This window comes from Rissa tridactyla, chromosome 1, assembly GCF_028500815.1.
Source record: "Rissa tridactyla isolate bRisTri1 chromosome 1, bRisTri1.patW.cur.20221130, whole genome shotgun sequence".
Lineage (NCBI taxonomy): Eukaryota > Metazoa > Chordata > Aves > Charadriiformes > Laridae > Rissa > Rissa tridactyla.
The window spans coordinates 159,566,128-159,584,721 of NC_071466.1; the positions used below are offsets into that span (position 1 = coordinate 159,566,128).

The 18,594-nt window shown below is 42.7% G+C and overlaps 1 protein-coding gene across 1 annotated transcript in view; it reads right to left on the bottom strand.

Annotated features, from left to right (window-relative positions):
- Positions 1 to 18,594, bottom strand: part of NUAK1 (NUAK family kinase 1) — a 50,283-nt gene that overhangs the window by 18,174 nt on the left and 13,515 nt on the right. Inside the window, exon 2 of the mRNA XM_054219074.1 lies at positions 7,477 to 7,597. Within this exon, the coding sequence (XP_054075049.1) occupies positions 7,477 to 7,597 (121 nt within the window). The remainder of the gene's footprint in view (positions 1 to 7,476; positions 7,598 to 18,594) is intronic.

Below are 18,594 nucleotides of genomic sequence, written 5' to 3' on the forward strand. Positions count from 1 at the left end.
ACCTCAGAATCTCACCCATAGCAGTCAAGTGGTGCAGGGTAGTGGTTGTGAAACGCCACCACTCCTTTGCAGACAGAGCCTGCAGGATGAAGGAGTGACTTCTGAGACGGCTACGCTTCCATCTGGCCACAGGGGAGGAGGGAGGGACAGCCCTGTGAGAGCACATCAGGAATGGGATGTAGCATGGGGTGTGAGAAACAACATGATTGTATCCCCAGGAGACGAGCAACAGTGTTGTATTAATGTACTAAGACACGGGTCATGGCAACATGGAGAAACAGCAATTTCCAGTGGGATACAAGCTTGCCTGGGCTTGGCCTGTTCACCCCAAGAACTGTAGCAGAGGCTAAGGGCAGCACTCTACCCAAGCAGCAATGGGTGCTTAAGATGCAGTTTTCAAAGAAATATTTCTTTCAGCTTTTCTTTAAACTCCCTCCTTAATTCTAACGTGTGTGTTTGTTGGGGTTTTTTTTGGTTTTTTTCTTTTTTTCAAAAAAAACCCAAAACCCGACAGACAGAAAGTTCTATACTTTTAGGCTGATAATTGAAACCAAATCTGCTGGCTTTAGAGCTCATTGAAGAATATAAATGTGAAACTGGGAAAGAACTTCACTTCTCACTACCAAAGACATATCTGAGACAAAGTACATTTTGTAATATCAACAATCTGTCTCTTTCACAGGCTGTTCTACTATAGCAATAATTCTTGGATATAATCTCTCCACTTATTTATATTTAGAGGCCGTGAAATGATGAACTCAGCTTCTATCTACAGCTTTCCATTTTCTAAATAGCACTGGTTGCGTAGGGACCTCTTGCTGATCAGCACTCTTCTTTTCTTTTCAATCCTACTGCTAAATTCTTCCTTTTAGCCACACCAGGGTCATCACCGCTGAAATTCCATGGGACAAATTTGACACTGGATGAACATACTCACTACCCATCTTAAACGCTCCTGAAGACAGACTTCACCCTAAAAGTGTTGAAAGCCCACATGGGCACGGTTTTGCAAACACCAATCAGAAAGATTTAATAGTACATTGTACACCTCTCTGTTAGGACAGTTCGCTTTGAACTTATTTACTACCAAATTCAAAAAGCAAAAAAAAGCAGAACGCTTCTGCCCTTCCTCCAAGCTTACAGGATGCTAAAGTCAGATCAAGTGCCGAGGGGGTTGGATTTCCCCCCCCCCCCCGTTAATGGACTACCTCCTTGTGGGTTGATTCCATTTGGTTTACATGTAACCCTGGGGTAAGGATTTTAGTTTGTTAGTTTAAGAGGGGCGGCCAATCTCTTCGCACTGGAACCATTTGAATTCTCCTCATGCCTTTGCTCTCTATCAGAGCAATCTCCTAAATTAGTTCCAGTATGTTGACATTCCTTCCATCTGGTGTCTTTCCATTCAGCGGTATTTTTATTACTCTCCTAACAGCCGCAGACAGAAGTACCTTTCCACTGCTACAAAATGCTCTTTTATTAAAGGTCAGCCAAATCAAAAGAACAAGCGAGTTTGTTTTTAATTTTGGAGATGCAGACTAGAATAACCTTTTCATTCAGAAAAGTCATGTATGACCCAATTACCTCACTTGTGTAATAAGGCACGAATTATTCTTCAAAAAGATACGTGAGTACTGAAAAATGGTTTTTTACCTCAGAAATTCAGCCTGATGTGTCTTCTACGTTCTTGACTGCTTTGAAAGCTTTACAGCCCCTTGGCGTGTCTTTTATTTATTTATTTATTTATTTATATTATTATTATTTTATGACTGTTTTTTTAATAGCGCATACAGCAGACATGAAAATACCCAATGTAGAAAACCACTTGTATGTATATGCATAAATTTATGCATATGCTTAATTATAATTGAAGATAGCGAGATATAAAGTATGTGTTTTAAAGCTAAGCTTGTGTTAAATTGTTTCCCTGAATTATGGCCTTATTCAGCCGAATTGCATCTCAAATTAAAGGAATGTAGTTAAGATCCTGCAAGAATCATTTGAAATCAGACAACATGCTAGAATTCACTCCCCAGTGAGGAGATTAAATCAGAACGACAACCATTATCCTTGCCAGGGCTGTTTCTCTGAGAATGAGACTAAGGATACGCAGATTTTGATGCACCTTTAAAAAGGAAGGAAAAATGAGAGCTGCTAATTCAGCCACAATAACATGTTACACTAATTGCCTTTTGTTTCAGCAAAGAACACAAGAGCTAGTTCCCTTTTTTTTAATTATGATTACAAACTACTGCAGAGCTTCAGACAAGCAAATATTTACATTGTAGTGGGAGGACTGTGTAAATGGGACAACAGAAATAACTGACTGTTGCTTGCAATCATTTTGACATCTGAATTGAACCTGCCAGTGATCTCACACATTCGAGTTCATGTCATGTCTGACAAAGTGCTGTTTAGGCAATCACCACGAATGACAGGAAATTCATAAAGGTGGGGTACAGTAATGAAAGAGTTAAGTTTGTTTATACTTGTTTCACTACTATCACCAGACTCTCCAAATATTACTTTATGTTCTTGGACGTTATCAACCGAAAACAATGGGAATAAAGCACTCGAAGGTCAAAAGCTTACATAATTAGAGGAAACCAATTAGAAATGTGGCTAAACAGTGTCACTGCTGAAGTACTTTATCTTGGCTAAATAAATAAAAAAAAAACATTCCAGCTTTCCAACTTTCATCATTCTTGATTAAAGCCCAGTTGTCCACGTGATGTTTTATGGGACTTTTGACTTTTTCAGGTGTTTCGCACACAGAAGAGCTGAAGTCATTAGGCACCAAAGTTTGTTTTGATTACATCTGAAAAGCAGGAGATAGCAGAGGCTGGGACAGAGGCTGGGACTGCCTCCCCAGCACCGTCACCCTGAGGCACATAACTCCAAGTCATATGAGGAGAGGCTGAGGGAGCTGGGCATGTTTAGTTTGGAGAAGAGGAGGCTGAGGGGAGACCTCATTGCCCTCTACAACTACCTGAAAGGAGGCTGTAGAGAGGTGGGTGCTGGCCTCTTCTCCCAGGTGAATAATGACAGGACCAGAGGAAATGGTCTGAAGTTGCGGCAGGGGAGGTTTAGATCAGATATTAGGAAGAATTACTGTACTGAAAGAGTGGTCAGGCACTGGAACAGCCTGCCCAGGGAGGTGGTGGAGTCACCATCCCTAGAGGTGTTTAAGAAACGTCTAGATGTGGCACTTCAGGGCATGCTTTAGTGGCAGAGATTGTAGGGGGGGATTTTGTGTGTGTATGATTGGACTTGATGATCTCAAAGGTCCTTTCCAACCATGAAGATTCTATGATTCTATGAACTCCGTTCTGCCTGTGCACAAACCCCCAGGAGGTACGAGCTGCCACCTCAGTCCCCGGCTCCCTGACCCATCCAGGGGTGCCCACCGCAGCCGAGGGCCGGGGACACTTGCCTGAGCTGGCACTGCTGGGTGGGACACAGTTTGTCAGCAATGGCTCACATCCACTCACCTTGCCAGATGCCACCCAGGCAGATTTTTGGCAAGGCAGCTGCTTTTGCTGAGGATGTGGTGGCTTGACTGACACAACTCAAGGAGTCTTGCATTGGAGACAGGCCCACATGTGCCTAAAACACCAAGCCTGCATTTACTTTTTGTTGCATGCAGTCTGGCACAAAGTGTGAGATTGAACATGTATTTAGCAAGTAAGATGAGTATCGTGAAATACTATGCCACCACCATTACACAACGTTAGATCTTCCGTTGCCTTTGGGATTTGGAAGTACAAAAGAGCTGAACCAGTTTCCTGATTAACCAAAGCATGCAACCTAACTCAACTCATTGTGGACTGGCTGATACATGACAGAGAACCTCTGTGCTTTTTCTTAAGAGTACGAAAAATGCAGCCTTAAAAAAGAAAAAAAGTAAGAAGTCCCTCTTACAGGGGAAATCCATTTTCTGTGCCATGTTGCTGTGAAGGGTCCAGCACTGTTCTAAGCCTCCTGGCCCAGGTCCAGCAAAGCACTTCAGCACATGCTTTCCTTCAGTTACTCGGTCATATTAACACCATCGTGTTCCATGGGCACCAAATTGTGATCCTAATATTTATGCATTCTTCAGGGAAAATCTTCTTTAAACTATTTCTACGAACATGTTAGCTAATAATCTGTTCATTTTTAAGTGCATTTTGCAAATGGGCAGGCTTTTCCGTGTGGTTATGCTGACCAAGGACAACTCTTCCAGCACAGAAACATTCACATAGGCACTGGATTTCACACTACAAAGACTCAAGAACTCACTCCTGAATGTACCAAGCGTAACTTCACTCTCATGATTGGTCCAACACATGTTTAAATGTTTGCAGAATCAGGCCTGATGCTCTTTCCCTGGTTTAACTTTTATTAAGTATTGCCAGATGGGATAAATTTTGCACTCAGGCTACCCCTGGAAAAATATGTTAGCTCTCAAAGGCTTTATTATCAAATCCTGGAGTTTTCAAGGCAAAAAAGAAATGGGGTAGGGGAAGGTGGGGTGGAGGGGAGACAGACAGATGAATGGACAGAGGCATTATTCTATAAATTAAAATTTATGTGCTGAAATCAGAACACTGCTAGCAAAGCCAGCTTCATTTATCCAGTCCCTTTCAAGGAGTTTAAAGTCACTTGAAAGAGCACTTCCCTCGCAGCCGCGCTCAACAGATTGCCAATTACAGCCCTGCTGAGAGGATGGAATTTCTTTGGAGTCACAATTGTACGTCTGCCCTCGCGCTAACGGGCAAGGTACGTGCCTTTTGATTAGGTTACAAAAAAATCTCTCTAAACTGGAAAGCTTTGTTTCCGCACATCTGAATTTGCTCAGTAACAAAAAAAAAAAAAAAAAAAAAGAGATAAGCTTGTGTTTACATCAAGTTGATAAATTCAGAGGTTAATTGCTTTTAAGCAGGCAGGTCAAAAGGATACCTAAACAAGGCTCCTACTTAAGCAAAACACATGTTTGTAAATGCAATACAAAGAGCTTTCAAAGATATTAGGGGAAGATACAGCATTGTCCACACTAGGTAGATCTGTGCAACCCAGCACCTACAGAAAGTGTTGTCTAGATGTACTGTGGCAGTCTGAAAACCTACAGTAAAAATTAGTGAGAGACGAGAAAAATATCTGTGGGGTGGGTTCAGTTTCAAAGTTAAGCATCTGATCTAAGTTAGTCAGCTAGACTCCATCTACAGCCAACAGGAGCCTCCAGTATGTCATTTATCCCACCTATCTGAAAAAATATCTCCCAGGAGGGAGCAAACCGCCCCGTGTAGATGCTGATCTCTCTTGACTAGAGAGGGAAACTAGACTTCTAGTGTACACCAACTGCCTACATGTTGGATGGCTTAAATTTGGTGAGATTAAGCCCATCCCTGAGGATGGAATAACTTCAGTGTTCTGTGTCAGATGATAGCAATACTATCGCTCTTTATGCATCACTCAAGAGGAACAGCCATGTGTTTAAAATCCAACTTCAAGAGGATACAAATACTTCAGTCCTAGATGTGGTCCCTTAACTTCACCACGAGTATACTTCAGCTTAAAGTGAAGCGCACGCTTAAGGATCCCTGAGCTCACATCCTGATCTCTGGGCAGTACGTAACTGCTCCTCTGGATTCAGCTGTGCGACCACATGTCTTCCCAGTGCTACAATATCTGAGTTACAGTGCTGGCAGCTAAAGGCCAAATACCGACTCTGACTGCTTGGAAAGGCTGGGCAGGCTGTATAGCTGCTATAGCTCTGCTCTACGTAACTCCTTCCACTGGACTACAGTCCAACCAAGAAGCTGACTTCCACTGCCCATCCCTTCAGGCCAGGAATTAAACATAAGAAGCCATGAAAGCCTGCTCTGCTTTCTAGTAAAAGAAAGGGAAACAAACCAGTAACAGAACAGAAAACTTCCCAGAAATGACAGAAAAAACTGTCCCCAGGTTTGCCGCTGCAAAGCGCTGCTGCTGGCTGAGAGACCAAAGGAGGACCACAACATCACCTGCCGCAGGCGCTCGCCCACTTGCGGACAGGAAGAACCCTCCATTGTGGAGCTCGACTGGCTCTGCTGCAGAAGCACCGCTCCTCCCTCCGTGGGGCCAGAGGGGAAAGTTTTGCTCCCACGGGACTTTATTGTCTGCTTCTTAAAAATGCTGTAATCTTTCTAACTTTTACAAATGTTTTAACTCAGTAAAAACTATTTAAAGTAAGGACGAGAAGGGCAATTGGTCAAAGGACCGCAACATGCTTAATCTTTTTTCTTTCTGAGTTCCCGTCCAGATTTGAAATAACTTTTGTTCCATTTGCAACCCACATGCTGACACAGCATCCCTCCCCTTTTCTGTTCCCAGATCCTGTTATGAGTTTATTCAATAAAAAGACAGATATTCATCTCTTTTCAAGTACAAGAACATGCTTTTGAATAACTCAATATGCGATACTGTAACAGTACTCCAAGCCAGCTCGTTTTAATCAGTCGTATCAACTCTCAGAGCGGAGCTGCCATATACATATCATCACCTTGCGCATTTACCTCATGGGTATGTAAATACGTAGGGCTAAATTCAGGCTGCCTGTTCTGCACATAGGGGAAGAGGTGATGCCCGGAGACAAGGCTGCCCAACCCAGGTCCCTCCAAACCTCTGGAACCCACAACCCAGGTCCACCATGCAGCTGCCCTCCTCATGGCCCTCTCTGCCAGTGTCTTTTAGCACGTACCCGGCCCAACTTGAGGAAGGAAGGAAGGAGGAGGAGATTTTACTACAGAGTGACACTCTATAAATATATAAACAAACAAACAGGCAGATCAGGGAGGAAGGCTCCTGGCTTCCTGCTCCTTGCTGTAGGACCAGGGAGCAGTTCCCAGAGGCAGGAATTAGAAGCTATGTCCCAGGAAGAAAGGAGGTAGAGGGGGAAGACAGGATGAGGAAACAGGAACGATAAGCCAGAGACCAGACTGACAGGAAAGCGTGCAGAGGTGGATAGGAAGCGGATGCTGAGATGCAGGGTAAAAAAGCAGCAATGACAGAACCAGCAAGACTAACTGGCAGGTAAGGGAGGACCAAAGGCCTAGAGCAGACGAGACAGGTCTTGTGCAGTTCAGCGAAAATAAAGCATACAAGGACTGGTTTAGAGGCTGGCGACATAAGTGGACACCAGGCTGGAGTGTGAGTGAGGGAGAAATTAAACTGAACTGTCCAATGGGAGCAAGGAGATGAAGTGATACATGCAACAGTTTCCCACCTGCTGTGGACACAGCACATAAGTCACACGTGAAGAAGCTCCTCCAGGCAAAGGGTTATGCATCTGTGAAACACCGGTGGTTCGGAGGGAAGGTAGTGCTCAAAACAGGCCCTTTGGTAAGGGATGGGTTACACTAGGACTAAAGAGTTTGTCTGGTGCACGATCTCAAGAAACATGAACATCAGGTCTACAGGAACGCAACAGAGCAGTCAGGAAGGAGAATCGCATTCACTAACCTTCATATATGGTGATGATATGAGGGTGGCTGAGGGATGACATGATCTCAATCTCCCGTCTGATGTGAACCATATCTTGTTCATCCTTAATTTTGTCCTTACGAATGGATTTTATTGCAACCTATAAATTCAGGAAATCAAGCATTATTCTTGGAACTGAACAGATGCATATAATCCATTAAGGAGAGTTCAAAAAATAAATACAGATGTTAGATGCTGGCAGAATGTGGAATGACCAAAACAAAGCTTTAAAATACAAACCTCCATGCCCCAGCGCCTTCATTTTATAGCAATAAATACACTCTCATTACAGTAATGGGTGACATGAAGTTTTAGGGTCTTCAGGTCTTAGGACTTCACTGAGGGGGAACACAGCATCTTTTGGAAGGATCTCTGTGTTAGCCTAAGTACTGCCACCTGAGGCAAATGGCAAAACTCCCAAAAGATTTTGAAGGGAAGTACATTTGCTTAGACATGATTGCATCTGACAATTTCAAACAGAAGATTTGGAGACAATTTCTCTGAAATAACGTTGAGATCTCTGACGGAACAGAGGCAGGGAATCCAGGATGCCGATTACAAAGTTATATTTGTCCATGTTAAAACACCGAGGATCACATTAACACCGGTTGCTCCATGGTTCTCTAAAGCAGGCAAACTGCTCAAGAGCTCAAGTTACGACTTTTTTAAAAATCAGAAGCAATAAATCTTTGAAATTCACATCTAAACTCGTCCTCATATAAACCCAAGGCTTTCAGGTCCTACACAGCACTTATGCAATCACTGCAAAACCATATCCTTCCTGCATCCTTCCTCAATCAGCAACCTTTTTTTCAAGCACATCGTGTGACTGGGTATCTTTCCAAAAGGCAGGGTGGGAACAGAGGAAGTGATAGCTGAACTTGCAATATAAATTCAAATTATAACAGCCCTTGTGAGTGTGTGTATGCGTGTTGCCTGTGAAAAAAGGGCTTATCTGAACAACGCCATAAATAATTGCAGAGGTCAGCTCATGCCCTATGAGAAACGCACAAGCCAACAATGGAGAGAAGGTGGTGGGAGAGGGAAGGTGAGGGCATTGTGCATACTGAATGGCAGCACAGCCTTTATTATACTCAATATTTACCCTGCTTTATTTTTGTAAGCCAGAGTTCAAGGAATAAATTACCAGCTAGTTTAAAATCAACAATACGTCTTTGAAAAACATCACTGACCTGCTGAGATGACCACCCTTTTATGGGCAAACAAAACTTTTGTCATTCTATGCAGCCAACTACTGTGGACCTCTCCTGGGAAAACATTTGTAAATCTGTGATTTATGTGATTTTCCTAGTCCCTTCAGAAAAAAACAATTTCACTGCCTACTTCAGTAATTGCAAGTGGCATGACCGGTACTGTTTTCATTATATGATGTAGCATCGAGGATATTGAAGAAAGAAGGGAAAAACTTACAATATTATAAAATTGAAATGTACATAAACAGGAGCTAGTTTAAAGGATCAGGTTTCCTACAAAGCCTTCAACTCTGAAAAGCAACATTGTTCAAAAAAGCATTAAGCACATGCCCCATCCCCTCGAATTCCCAAAGACTTCAGCACACGCTTAAAATTAAGCTCATACTCAAGTGCTATCTACTTTGGGACAGCAGAGCAAAAAGTAGAACCCAAGGGACAAACCGATTTGCATGTCAAAACCAAAACCATTCTCTTCTTCCTCTTGACCCAGACATTTAGTATAAGGTTTTAAAATTAAACATAACCATGGTCTTATCTACATGGCACGTATTTCTAGAAAAGGTAATACAACAGATTTTAATTGAATGAGTGATCAAGATAATCTCCAATTAATTCTAGAGATGGAGAGGGCAACTAACACTAAAGATGAGTTTGGATTTTTCCCCCTTTCCATGTTTGCACTGCGACAGGCTGCAAATGCAAATACACCCTGTATACAAGAAGGATGTGGGTGGCTCTTGGAGCAGCATGTGCATTCCTGCAAGAAATAAATATAGACATGGGTAAAAACACATTTTTTATTAAAAGACAGCCTTGTACTTGGCTCTGAGGAAGAATTTAAGAACGGTTTCATTGTCAAATATACAACGGGGAGCAAATTCTTCACCATTCATGGCTGGTAAAGTAATAACGGCACCCCAGAGGGCATGCCAATCTCCTACTAACTTGTCTCTGTGCTTCACAGACAGGACTTTTGTAAGTCTACACATAATTACTGCAAATGGCTTCCGTGGAATAATTGCACATGTGAAAACATATATTTTTAGATTAAAAATGCAAATGTGATTGAACAGCATGGCAGCACTCTGTAAATATATGTTTGGATTAATCTTCAAATGCAAACAAACAGATGTGTTGCCCAGAAACATATTTTTCAACAGGACAAGAGAGTTTACAGTCTCACAACCCATGCCGAAAAGTGATTAAGGCACCTAGGCGCCTTAATTTATAAAGGCTATGCCTAAAAGTTTAACCAAATTTTGAAGATGGTACTTAAGCTCTCCTGAAAACATCATTCCCAGTTGCAGGGGTGAAATTCAGCATCCCAGCCAAAGTACTTGGGATTTTGTCAGTGACATCCAGGTTGCAAGATCTCATCCCAACATAAGGAGAGAAGGCATGCCAAACACACCTCTTGGCTTTTAAAATTCAAGACTTTCTCTTCCTTCCCTCAGCTACTTCAGATCACAGTGACCAGCATTTAGAAACAGGGACAGATGCTTGGAAGGTGTGAACTATCTTAACTCTGGTGGTGTCAATGGACCCTGCTAAGCATCCGCTTGCCCACGCTCAGACCGTACCCTGCAATCCTGACAAACAGCAAGAGCACTGAGGGGAGGCAATGCCCCTTAGCCAGGGCACAGCACGTTACCAGGACACGCACTCCATATTGGAGCAAGGCTTCAGACACTTGCATGTACAAACAAAATAACATCACCGTCTATCTACATAGCAAACAAGGATGCTCAAAGCACGGTGCAGCCATTTATTGATTAAACCTTGGGAGGCAAGTAGTGAAACAGGACTATTCATCCGCTTTTAGGAGATGAGGAAATCGAAACAGAAAGCCGATGTGACTCCTAAAGGAATCGAGGACAGTAGCATCTCAGAAATTGCTGCCTGCACCTCCCTCCCAAACTGTGCAACACATCACAGGCCTGCCTTGCTCAACGAACCATCCCATTACTGAAGGCTGATTTCTGACACCTTTGCCCATGTTCAATTGCTCTTTTTCTCCTCAAAGAGAGCCTCAGGGAAGTGAAAGGTTTGAATGCATCTCAATAAATACTTTTTATCCCATGCTACCTGCCTGGTGGCCTACAAGATTCCCAAGAGGACAGGCTCTGCATCTCAAAGCCTTGCCGGTGACCTTGTATAAAAGGCCAAACAGCGAGCAATCCCTGTCAGCGAGTCACTGTCAGAGGTGGCATCCCAAAAGAGGATTAGCGGAGCAGCAGGACAGCATTCGCTCCAGCTCTTCCCCTCTAAGTAAGGGACTTCTGCCAGCCAAGCGTCTTTCACCTGCGCCAGTCTGCTCAGACCGTGTCAGCAAGGGTACATGGGCTTAAGTCTACTGATGTGAAAAAACCAACACAAACAAGAAAGCAGTCTAGTATCTTTGTATCTTTTTTAGTATTTCATGGAAATGTTATGAGTCATGGTCACATTTAGGTATTTATTATAGGTTTCATTTTTTTTTCATCTCTCTGAGCAAAATAAGATCGCTAGCTGTATGTTATGGTTTCAGGCTGTAAAACAAGTCTCTCTTCTAGATATTCTAAAATATCAATAATAGAATTTCTTTCACGAAATGTATTTTACTCAGAAATACGTTCCAGAAAATACATTTTCAAACTGCGCTTATGCTTTTAACACCAGACAGAGCTGGCTCCGTTTTTTAAAACGCCATGGGCAGGACTGCTGCCAGATGCGGTACATGATGAACCTGAACAACTTAAGCCTAATAAGAAATAATCTCAATTGAGAAATACCTTATGAAAGAACTTGTTTGTTCATTCTTTAGGTCCTTTTCTTTCTTGCTTGCCTGCTCACTTTCCTTGCTTTCTCTGAAAGCAACAGCTCCACTGTGTGCAACATCAAAATTTATTAAGGGTCACAGCCTATGAATCAAGAGTGGAGCAAACGCAACATGCTTTTTTATATCAGCTACATTAACTACTCCAAATATTCCAGCTCAAGATCTGCAGAGAAAGTGCTGCTAGTCCCTTTGGTACGTTCAGAACATTGTATTTATACCTCTACCACACTTTCTCAATATATTTTACTGGTTTTAAGACTTAGATAATTTAATTATAGTATTTTTAGTAACTTTACTAGTGGAGGAATTTGTATTTTTCCTAGCTTCTTGTCTTAATGAGAATTTCAGATAACTCCAAGACCTTGCACTCAGACAGAGTAACATATCAGATTCTTAATAATGAAATCTAAAGCCTCTCACCCCAACAAAACAGGTTCAGGTTCACCCAGAGCCCCTGTAGACACAGTATCCAATCTGGCAAAACACTTTAGCATATGCCTAACTTCACACATGTGAGCCGTCCGTTGGCTTTCGTGGGATAGCTCACACATGTAAAGTTAAATATATGCATAAGCACCAAGGTCACGGCTCAAAACTAGGCTATGCGATGGTCCCTCCGGGGATTGACACTGGCTGTACGCACCAGTTAACATCCTCGGTACCTCTTCTGCAGCTCTGATGGCAACATGGTCCCACATACAGGGTTGGGGAGGGAGAAAGCAGCACCAAAGATGGTCTGAAACCACCTCCACCTGCACTGCCAGTTCTGGTACCAGCCTCTGCTCAGAAGCAGGTAGGGAAAATACCCTCTCCAAAACGTACGGCACAGGGGAGAGAAAGTGAGGGTTGTGAATCTCTAATACTGCCAGGCATTTCCAAATGTCTTTGCACAAGCACAGCCCCTGCTCCACCGCTGCTCTGCCTTCCAGAAGCAGATAGGAAAAGAGGGAGCCCAGCTTTTGGCTTCCCATCCCTCCATGAGTCAGCTTGCAGTGTTTGCTGGGCAGGAAGCATGGAGAAATATGCTGATCTCTTCAAGGCTGCAATAAATTACCTGTCTCCATTTGCTGGAAAGAGGATATATACTCACTCTGTGAACTGGTGTAGAGAGATTATTTCTTTTCCAACACACTTCATGCTTCTTTGCTTTTGTTTGGTACAAATAACTTGAGTTGAACTATAAATACTTCAAAAAGATGACGATTGCAAAGGTTTCTGCACATTCAGTCCCGTCTGTAAGAGAAATGTGTCTCCTGCTTTACGAGCTTTTCGGCTGCTGGGCAGAGCAAAACGAGTGGAATTTTCTTTTTACAGAGGCAGATCAAGGCCATGGCGTACAGAAAAATATCTGGAAGTTTAAACATCTGGCAAAGGGCACGGCAGACAGTAGGTGCCCACTTCCATATCAAATCTCCGTGTCTGCTGAGTCACTGCTGGCATCATCATTCATGGGATGAGCAACAAAGCTCTATTTTCATCAAAGCGTAAAGCTGTTTCTCTTGATTTCAGGCAGGCAGTTCATGTGTTTGTCTTAAGCTAACGAACCTATGTTTGCCTCATTTCCGGCTGCGATGTGTGAATATAAACAAAGGTAGAATTAGCCAAAGCGCCAAAAGGCGCAGATTTTTACATCGGTTAATGCTGTAACCGAGGCTGACCACCTGAATGACACAAACCACTGAGCCTTCCCCAGCAATTTCTGCATGCAGTACATTCAGTCCCATTGAAAACAGTCTTCCACTCCTTATTATCTATCAAGGCTATTTTTAGGACCATGGCGAGATATGAACAAACTGCTTTTTTTCCACCATGGGGGCTGTGACTTTTAAGCTGGTTCCAGCACTTGTGCATACCACCCGTGCTTGAGCAAATTCCAATGGGCTCTTGCAATGCTATTGTGGACAGCCGGGAAAATGACATCAGGACGGAGAGTGCAGGTCCCCGAGGAAGGGAAACCAGCTTGCTGCCACCAGCAGATATGTTAGAAATGCAGCTTATGGAAAATTAGTAAAAATTATTTTCTTTGGGTGAAGAGGGAGGGTTAAATACCCATAAGCCTTTCCCTTCTGAAAACTGGGAGCTGAGGCCACCCCCACCCAGCAATAGGAAGTGGGTGAGCCCAGCCGGTTTCACAGCTCTGCTTCCTTTCTTTGAGACTCCGAGGTGGGAAGTGCAACGCACCAAGTGCCAACAGGGGTGGGGAGGGAAAGAATAGGTGGATCAACCGGCAGCAGGGAGGGGGGAGAGAAAGGGAGAGCAAAGGATGTTTAGGGGTGGGGAGAGAAAAGGCACATTGTTCTTTCTCCAACGCCATGGAGCTGAGCAAGAAAGAATAAAGTCTGGCACCACATTATGTTTTTCCAGGGGAGTCTCTGCCTATGGCTCTTGGCCCAGACGTCACCAACACAAGAGGAAGAGAAACAAAGCTATGAAATTGGGTGGTCCCTGAGGTTCCTGCAATCAAATGATAAGGAGGTGGACGCTGATAGTGGAGTTGCATTGAAATGGCACTTCCAGAGGTTGCACAAAGGAGAGAGAGGAAAGGCAGGGGATGGGCTGAATAACTGTTTAACTGGCCTCTGGACCTTCCAGGTTGGAAGAAGGAGCCATGGACAGATATCCCTACAGGGAAGCCAAGCATCCAGAGGGTTCTACAAAGGTATCCTCATTCTTTTTGTAAGCCTCTTCCCACATGATTATTTCTTTGCTGTGTCTATTTGCTGGAAAAAAACTCTCTGGAAACTCCAATCCAAGGCCAAACACAGTAATCAACAGCATCATGCAAAATGTGCAATTCTAAGAACAAGCTTATGCACAGTCATAGAAAACACTTCATGCACTCACTGAAAAGTTGGACAAAAGGCCACTGTGAATTGAAGTAAAATTAGTGCCTGGCGGTGATATGTTTTGCTAACACATCACCAAGAGCTCTCTCTTTCGGAGAAAGAGTAAGGTCGACACAATGCCATTGTTTTGGAAACTGTTAACTTTTCAGATCCTAAAAGCCAGATCATCTCCATGGTGATACTGCTTGGGAGACAAGCATGCAACAAAATCCTTATTAATTATTTATCATCGGCCCAACTCTGTTGTTAGATAGGTTGGCAAACTATGCAGTAATCGGGGGAGTTGCTCAAAGCCGTAACTGGTGCCATCTGCACCCAGTGAAACTCTGCTGATTTAAATCTCGGGGCTTCTGCCCGTTACTCTGTTCCATTGCATGTTTGTTTGTGTCATGGATGTTACCAGAGACAAAACGCTGTTATTGCTGTTGCGAGTCAGCAGCTGCACACATAAAGGGCGAGGATGCACGTGCCACGATGCACCTTTCAGTTCATTTGCTTATAAGAGGAAAGGGTATTTTTTACAGCTGCCTCACTCTGCGTGGCATTGCAAACATCTGCGCCTCTCTGCTTCATTGCCCTCTTCCCAATGTATCACCTAAAAAAGATTATACTTCTAAAAAACAAAGTTGATTTACTGCCACTCTATCACTCACTGCCTGTAGAGAAACTCACTCTTGCACTAAGCCACTAGAAGCCTCAAGTCAGTGTGATAAATATTAAATCAAAATATTACTTGCATAAGATGACACACAATGTGTCAGTGCCTCTTGGAGAACCAGAGTGTGATTACCTCAGGTTTAATTTTCTATTCTGGTTCTGCTGAACATAGTTGCTGTTATCATATCATAAATAATGATTCGTCAAGTGAAGAAGAATTAACTAATCACAAAAACTAAGCAAGGGGGTAGTTCCGCCTTTATTCACAGAGAAAAATGCCTGTGGAACCAAGTTTTAATAAGCAGTAGAAGGCACCAGATGAACACATTTATGCTGTACGTATACAAAGTGGGTGCCAGGAGGAACACGTACTACACCCTTCCTCCACTTCTTTCCTCACCCCCACATACGGTGCCTGTTAACAGGATCTGTGAGCGCATTTCCTGAGTAACTACTGCCTTACTGGAAAATTTACATCCCTTCATTGTTTGGTACCCACTAACCTCAGCTATGTATATGAAGTCTGGCGTATTTATACCATGCATCCTCTGATAAGTTTACCTGACAGATCTTTCTTCATTTAACACTGAGAATCCTGGCCTCGAGTCATCCTTACTACCAGACGGATCTTACAGTTCTGTATTAAGCATTTCAGGACTGATTTACCACTAGGAATTTAAAAAAAAACCATCTAGTTTAGCATAGATCTGTTTTCCAGCAGCATCTAAAAACACAAGTTAGCAACCTGGTTATTGGTTCCTCATTGTGAGGCAGTGAAATGTTGAAAACAGGGAGAAGGAGGGACAGCTGCAGAATTCAGAAATGGACATTTCACTGATAGATGTCATAAATCTACCAAAATAACTTCTCCCTTCCCAAAACGAAAGTTTTTCATACAGCATTACTGAAGTTCCAAGTCATTGTACTGTTCAGTTTTAGAAAAAAGATCCTACAAGTAACCACCATCCCTAGCAATAACGAAGCGTTTCCCATAATGCTGCCTCAAGTTGCCCCTTCTCTCCCCTCCCCACTGTCCCAGTAGCATGTTACCGCAAATCTGCAGCCCCTTCAATCCTCCCTGCTCCACAGTGAAATGAATTTGCCCTGGTAGCAGCAGAGGTTGCAAACAATTTGCTGAAAAGCAGAGATCTGATCAGTCGAATTTGTTAAAGATGTTTGCAGCCGTGGCTGCCAGGACTGGAGCCCATGGCCAGCATCCTGGGAGAGTCCCTGTCACGCGGAGACTTCACCTTCCTGGAGCAAAGAGTGGGACTGCTTACATTTTTCCTAATTCACTTCTAAATGTAACTCTATAGCCTTCTGAATATCCAAACACGCAATATCTAATGCTTTAAAATGTTCATAACTCAGTCTGCAAAAAAACAGGGTTATGATCTAATTCCGAAGGACTAAAGTAAAGAGAAAAAAAAAAAAAAGGCCAAGTTGAAGTTTTGGGGCTGTCATGCACAGATGGATGGAAGACCATCTCTTTCCCAAAGTCTAATAACTCACAAATATCCCATCCAACTACCTTCAAGCTTTCAAGGGAAGTTCACATTTTGGCACATCAGAAATTGTATCTGGAAAGCAACTGGGGTAGGGGATTTCTCTGAGGCAATGGAGGTTCGTAACTGTAATTAAAAGAAAAAAAAATGCTTTACAACCTCAACTATAGATTGTTCCTCCTTAATAGATGTTAACCAGCACTGAATGCCACATTCACTGAAAAGATGAAAACTGCATTTACAGTTAACTTCTGGTGAAGTTGCCAAGCAGATGTTTATTTTTGGCTTCCACATTCACTAAAGCCAAAAGCTACACTGAATTGGGATTTCACAAAGTCTAACTGCTTTTCTTCCAGGTTACAATTTTATTGGAACCAAAAAGGAAAAAAAAAAAAGGAGGAGGGGGGAAAAAGGCAGAAAAAAAAAAGCTGACTTCACTTTTACATAGGAAAAAAACTGGTAGCATCCGTTTCTATCGTGTCTGTTTATATCATAGTTTAAATAAGGTTAGAATTGTGCAACCATTACTGATCAACTTCCAAACACAGCACAGCTCCATCCAGCACATGTGCAAAAGAGGAAAAGTCACTGGAAGCAAATCCTGTGTCAGTTAGTCTTTTAACTTCTGCAAGGCTGTGTGCAGACTGTTTAGCACTAATTAAATTACTGGCAAGTCAGGTTAAAGAGGAGTGAAAGAATTCACAAGCCCCAAGCTTACTGTTCTCAGCGTTACATGGGTATTACAGATTCTTCCTCCAAAAACTGGAAGATAGATTTCCCATTAATTTTGAGGCTCGATCTCACAGCTACCACAGCTGCTGATGTAATGCAAAATGCTAACCTGGGGCAGCAGAGAGGGACTTTAATTCAATGTTGTTTTTTCATTGTGAATAAGCAGTGAACCACGCTGAAGTAATCCTCCGAAGTAGGAGTGCACACTGTTCAAGGCACTGATTTGGGGATGAAACGCAAAACCAAGATCCTGGCTACTTTCTCAGAAAAAGCCCTTTATGACTTTCTTAGGAGGAGAGGTATAAAGCCATGGCGCCTGGATCTAGTTCCTGTTTGAAAATGACAGTGTCCTGTAATTCCTCCCAATAATTCCAATTGGAAATGGGGTTATTCACACCCTCTAAGCAACTCCTGCAAACTATTGCAATGTGCTGCTAAATAATTGCTAAATAATGGTAACCTCAGCAGTTACCAGAGTCTCTGAAGTGATTCTGCACATGTTTAGGTGAAAGGTGGTATATCAGTGCAAGGCTGTAATTCACATTAAACAAGGAAGGGGGCTGGACATTGTTTGAACTCTTTCTTAGAACTAGTTTTTTCCAAGAAGCCACCTGATAATGCATTTTCATTCATTGGCACGTTCTGCTTGAGGAAGTTGTGGGTAAATAAATGTAACTCAGCTTATTCTCTCTTTCACTAAAGGTTCTGTGAGTTCAGAGAAGCCTCAGAACCACTAAGAGCTTTGCATATCTTTACAATGCCTCTTCGGCCGCAAATGCAAAGTCACCTGCTATTGTGTGAATCTTTCAATTTTGCTCTACTGGTTCTGCAGGCCTTCAAAGAAAAAAGGAATTGCTATTTCACCATGAGAATTACAATAGTACAAGGAAAACTTGGGAAGAGTCTTTCTTTTGAAGAATGTCTGTACCTTCAGGCACCACAATGCCCGCTAAAACCCAACTCTATACTGACTTGACCACCTCAAATTCCTAATGAACCTAGTGGAATTTTCAATCGTGGAGAGATTTTCAAATCGAGATTATAGACTTTAGGCTTTTGGATTAACATTGATGAGCAGGGATTCATTGCACAAGGATGGTGGGTCACACAGATTATATCACAGAAGGTACACAGATGTGTGTCAACAGCACAGTTAGAAGGGTTAATGAGATAGAACTATCATAAGCACCTATATCTAGTATACTTTTCTAAATTGATCAAAGGTAGATCAAAATATAAATACCACTTCCTAGTGGGAATCTAGCAAGCCATAAACCCACATCCTATCTGGAAAAATACTCTTGGAAAACAAAAAGATTGGCAAT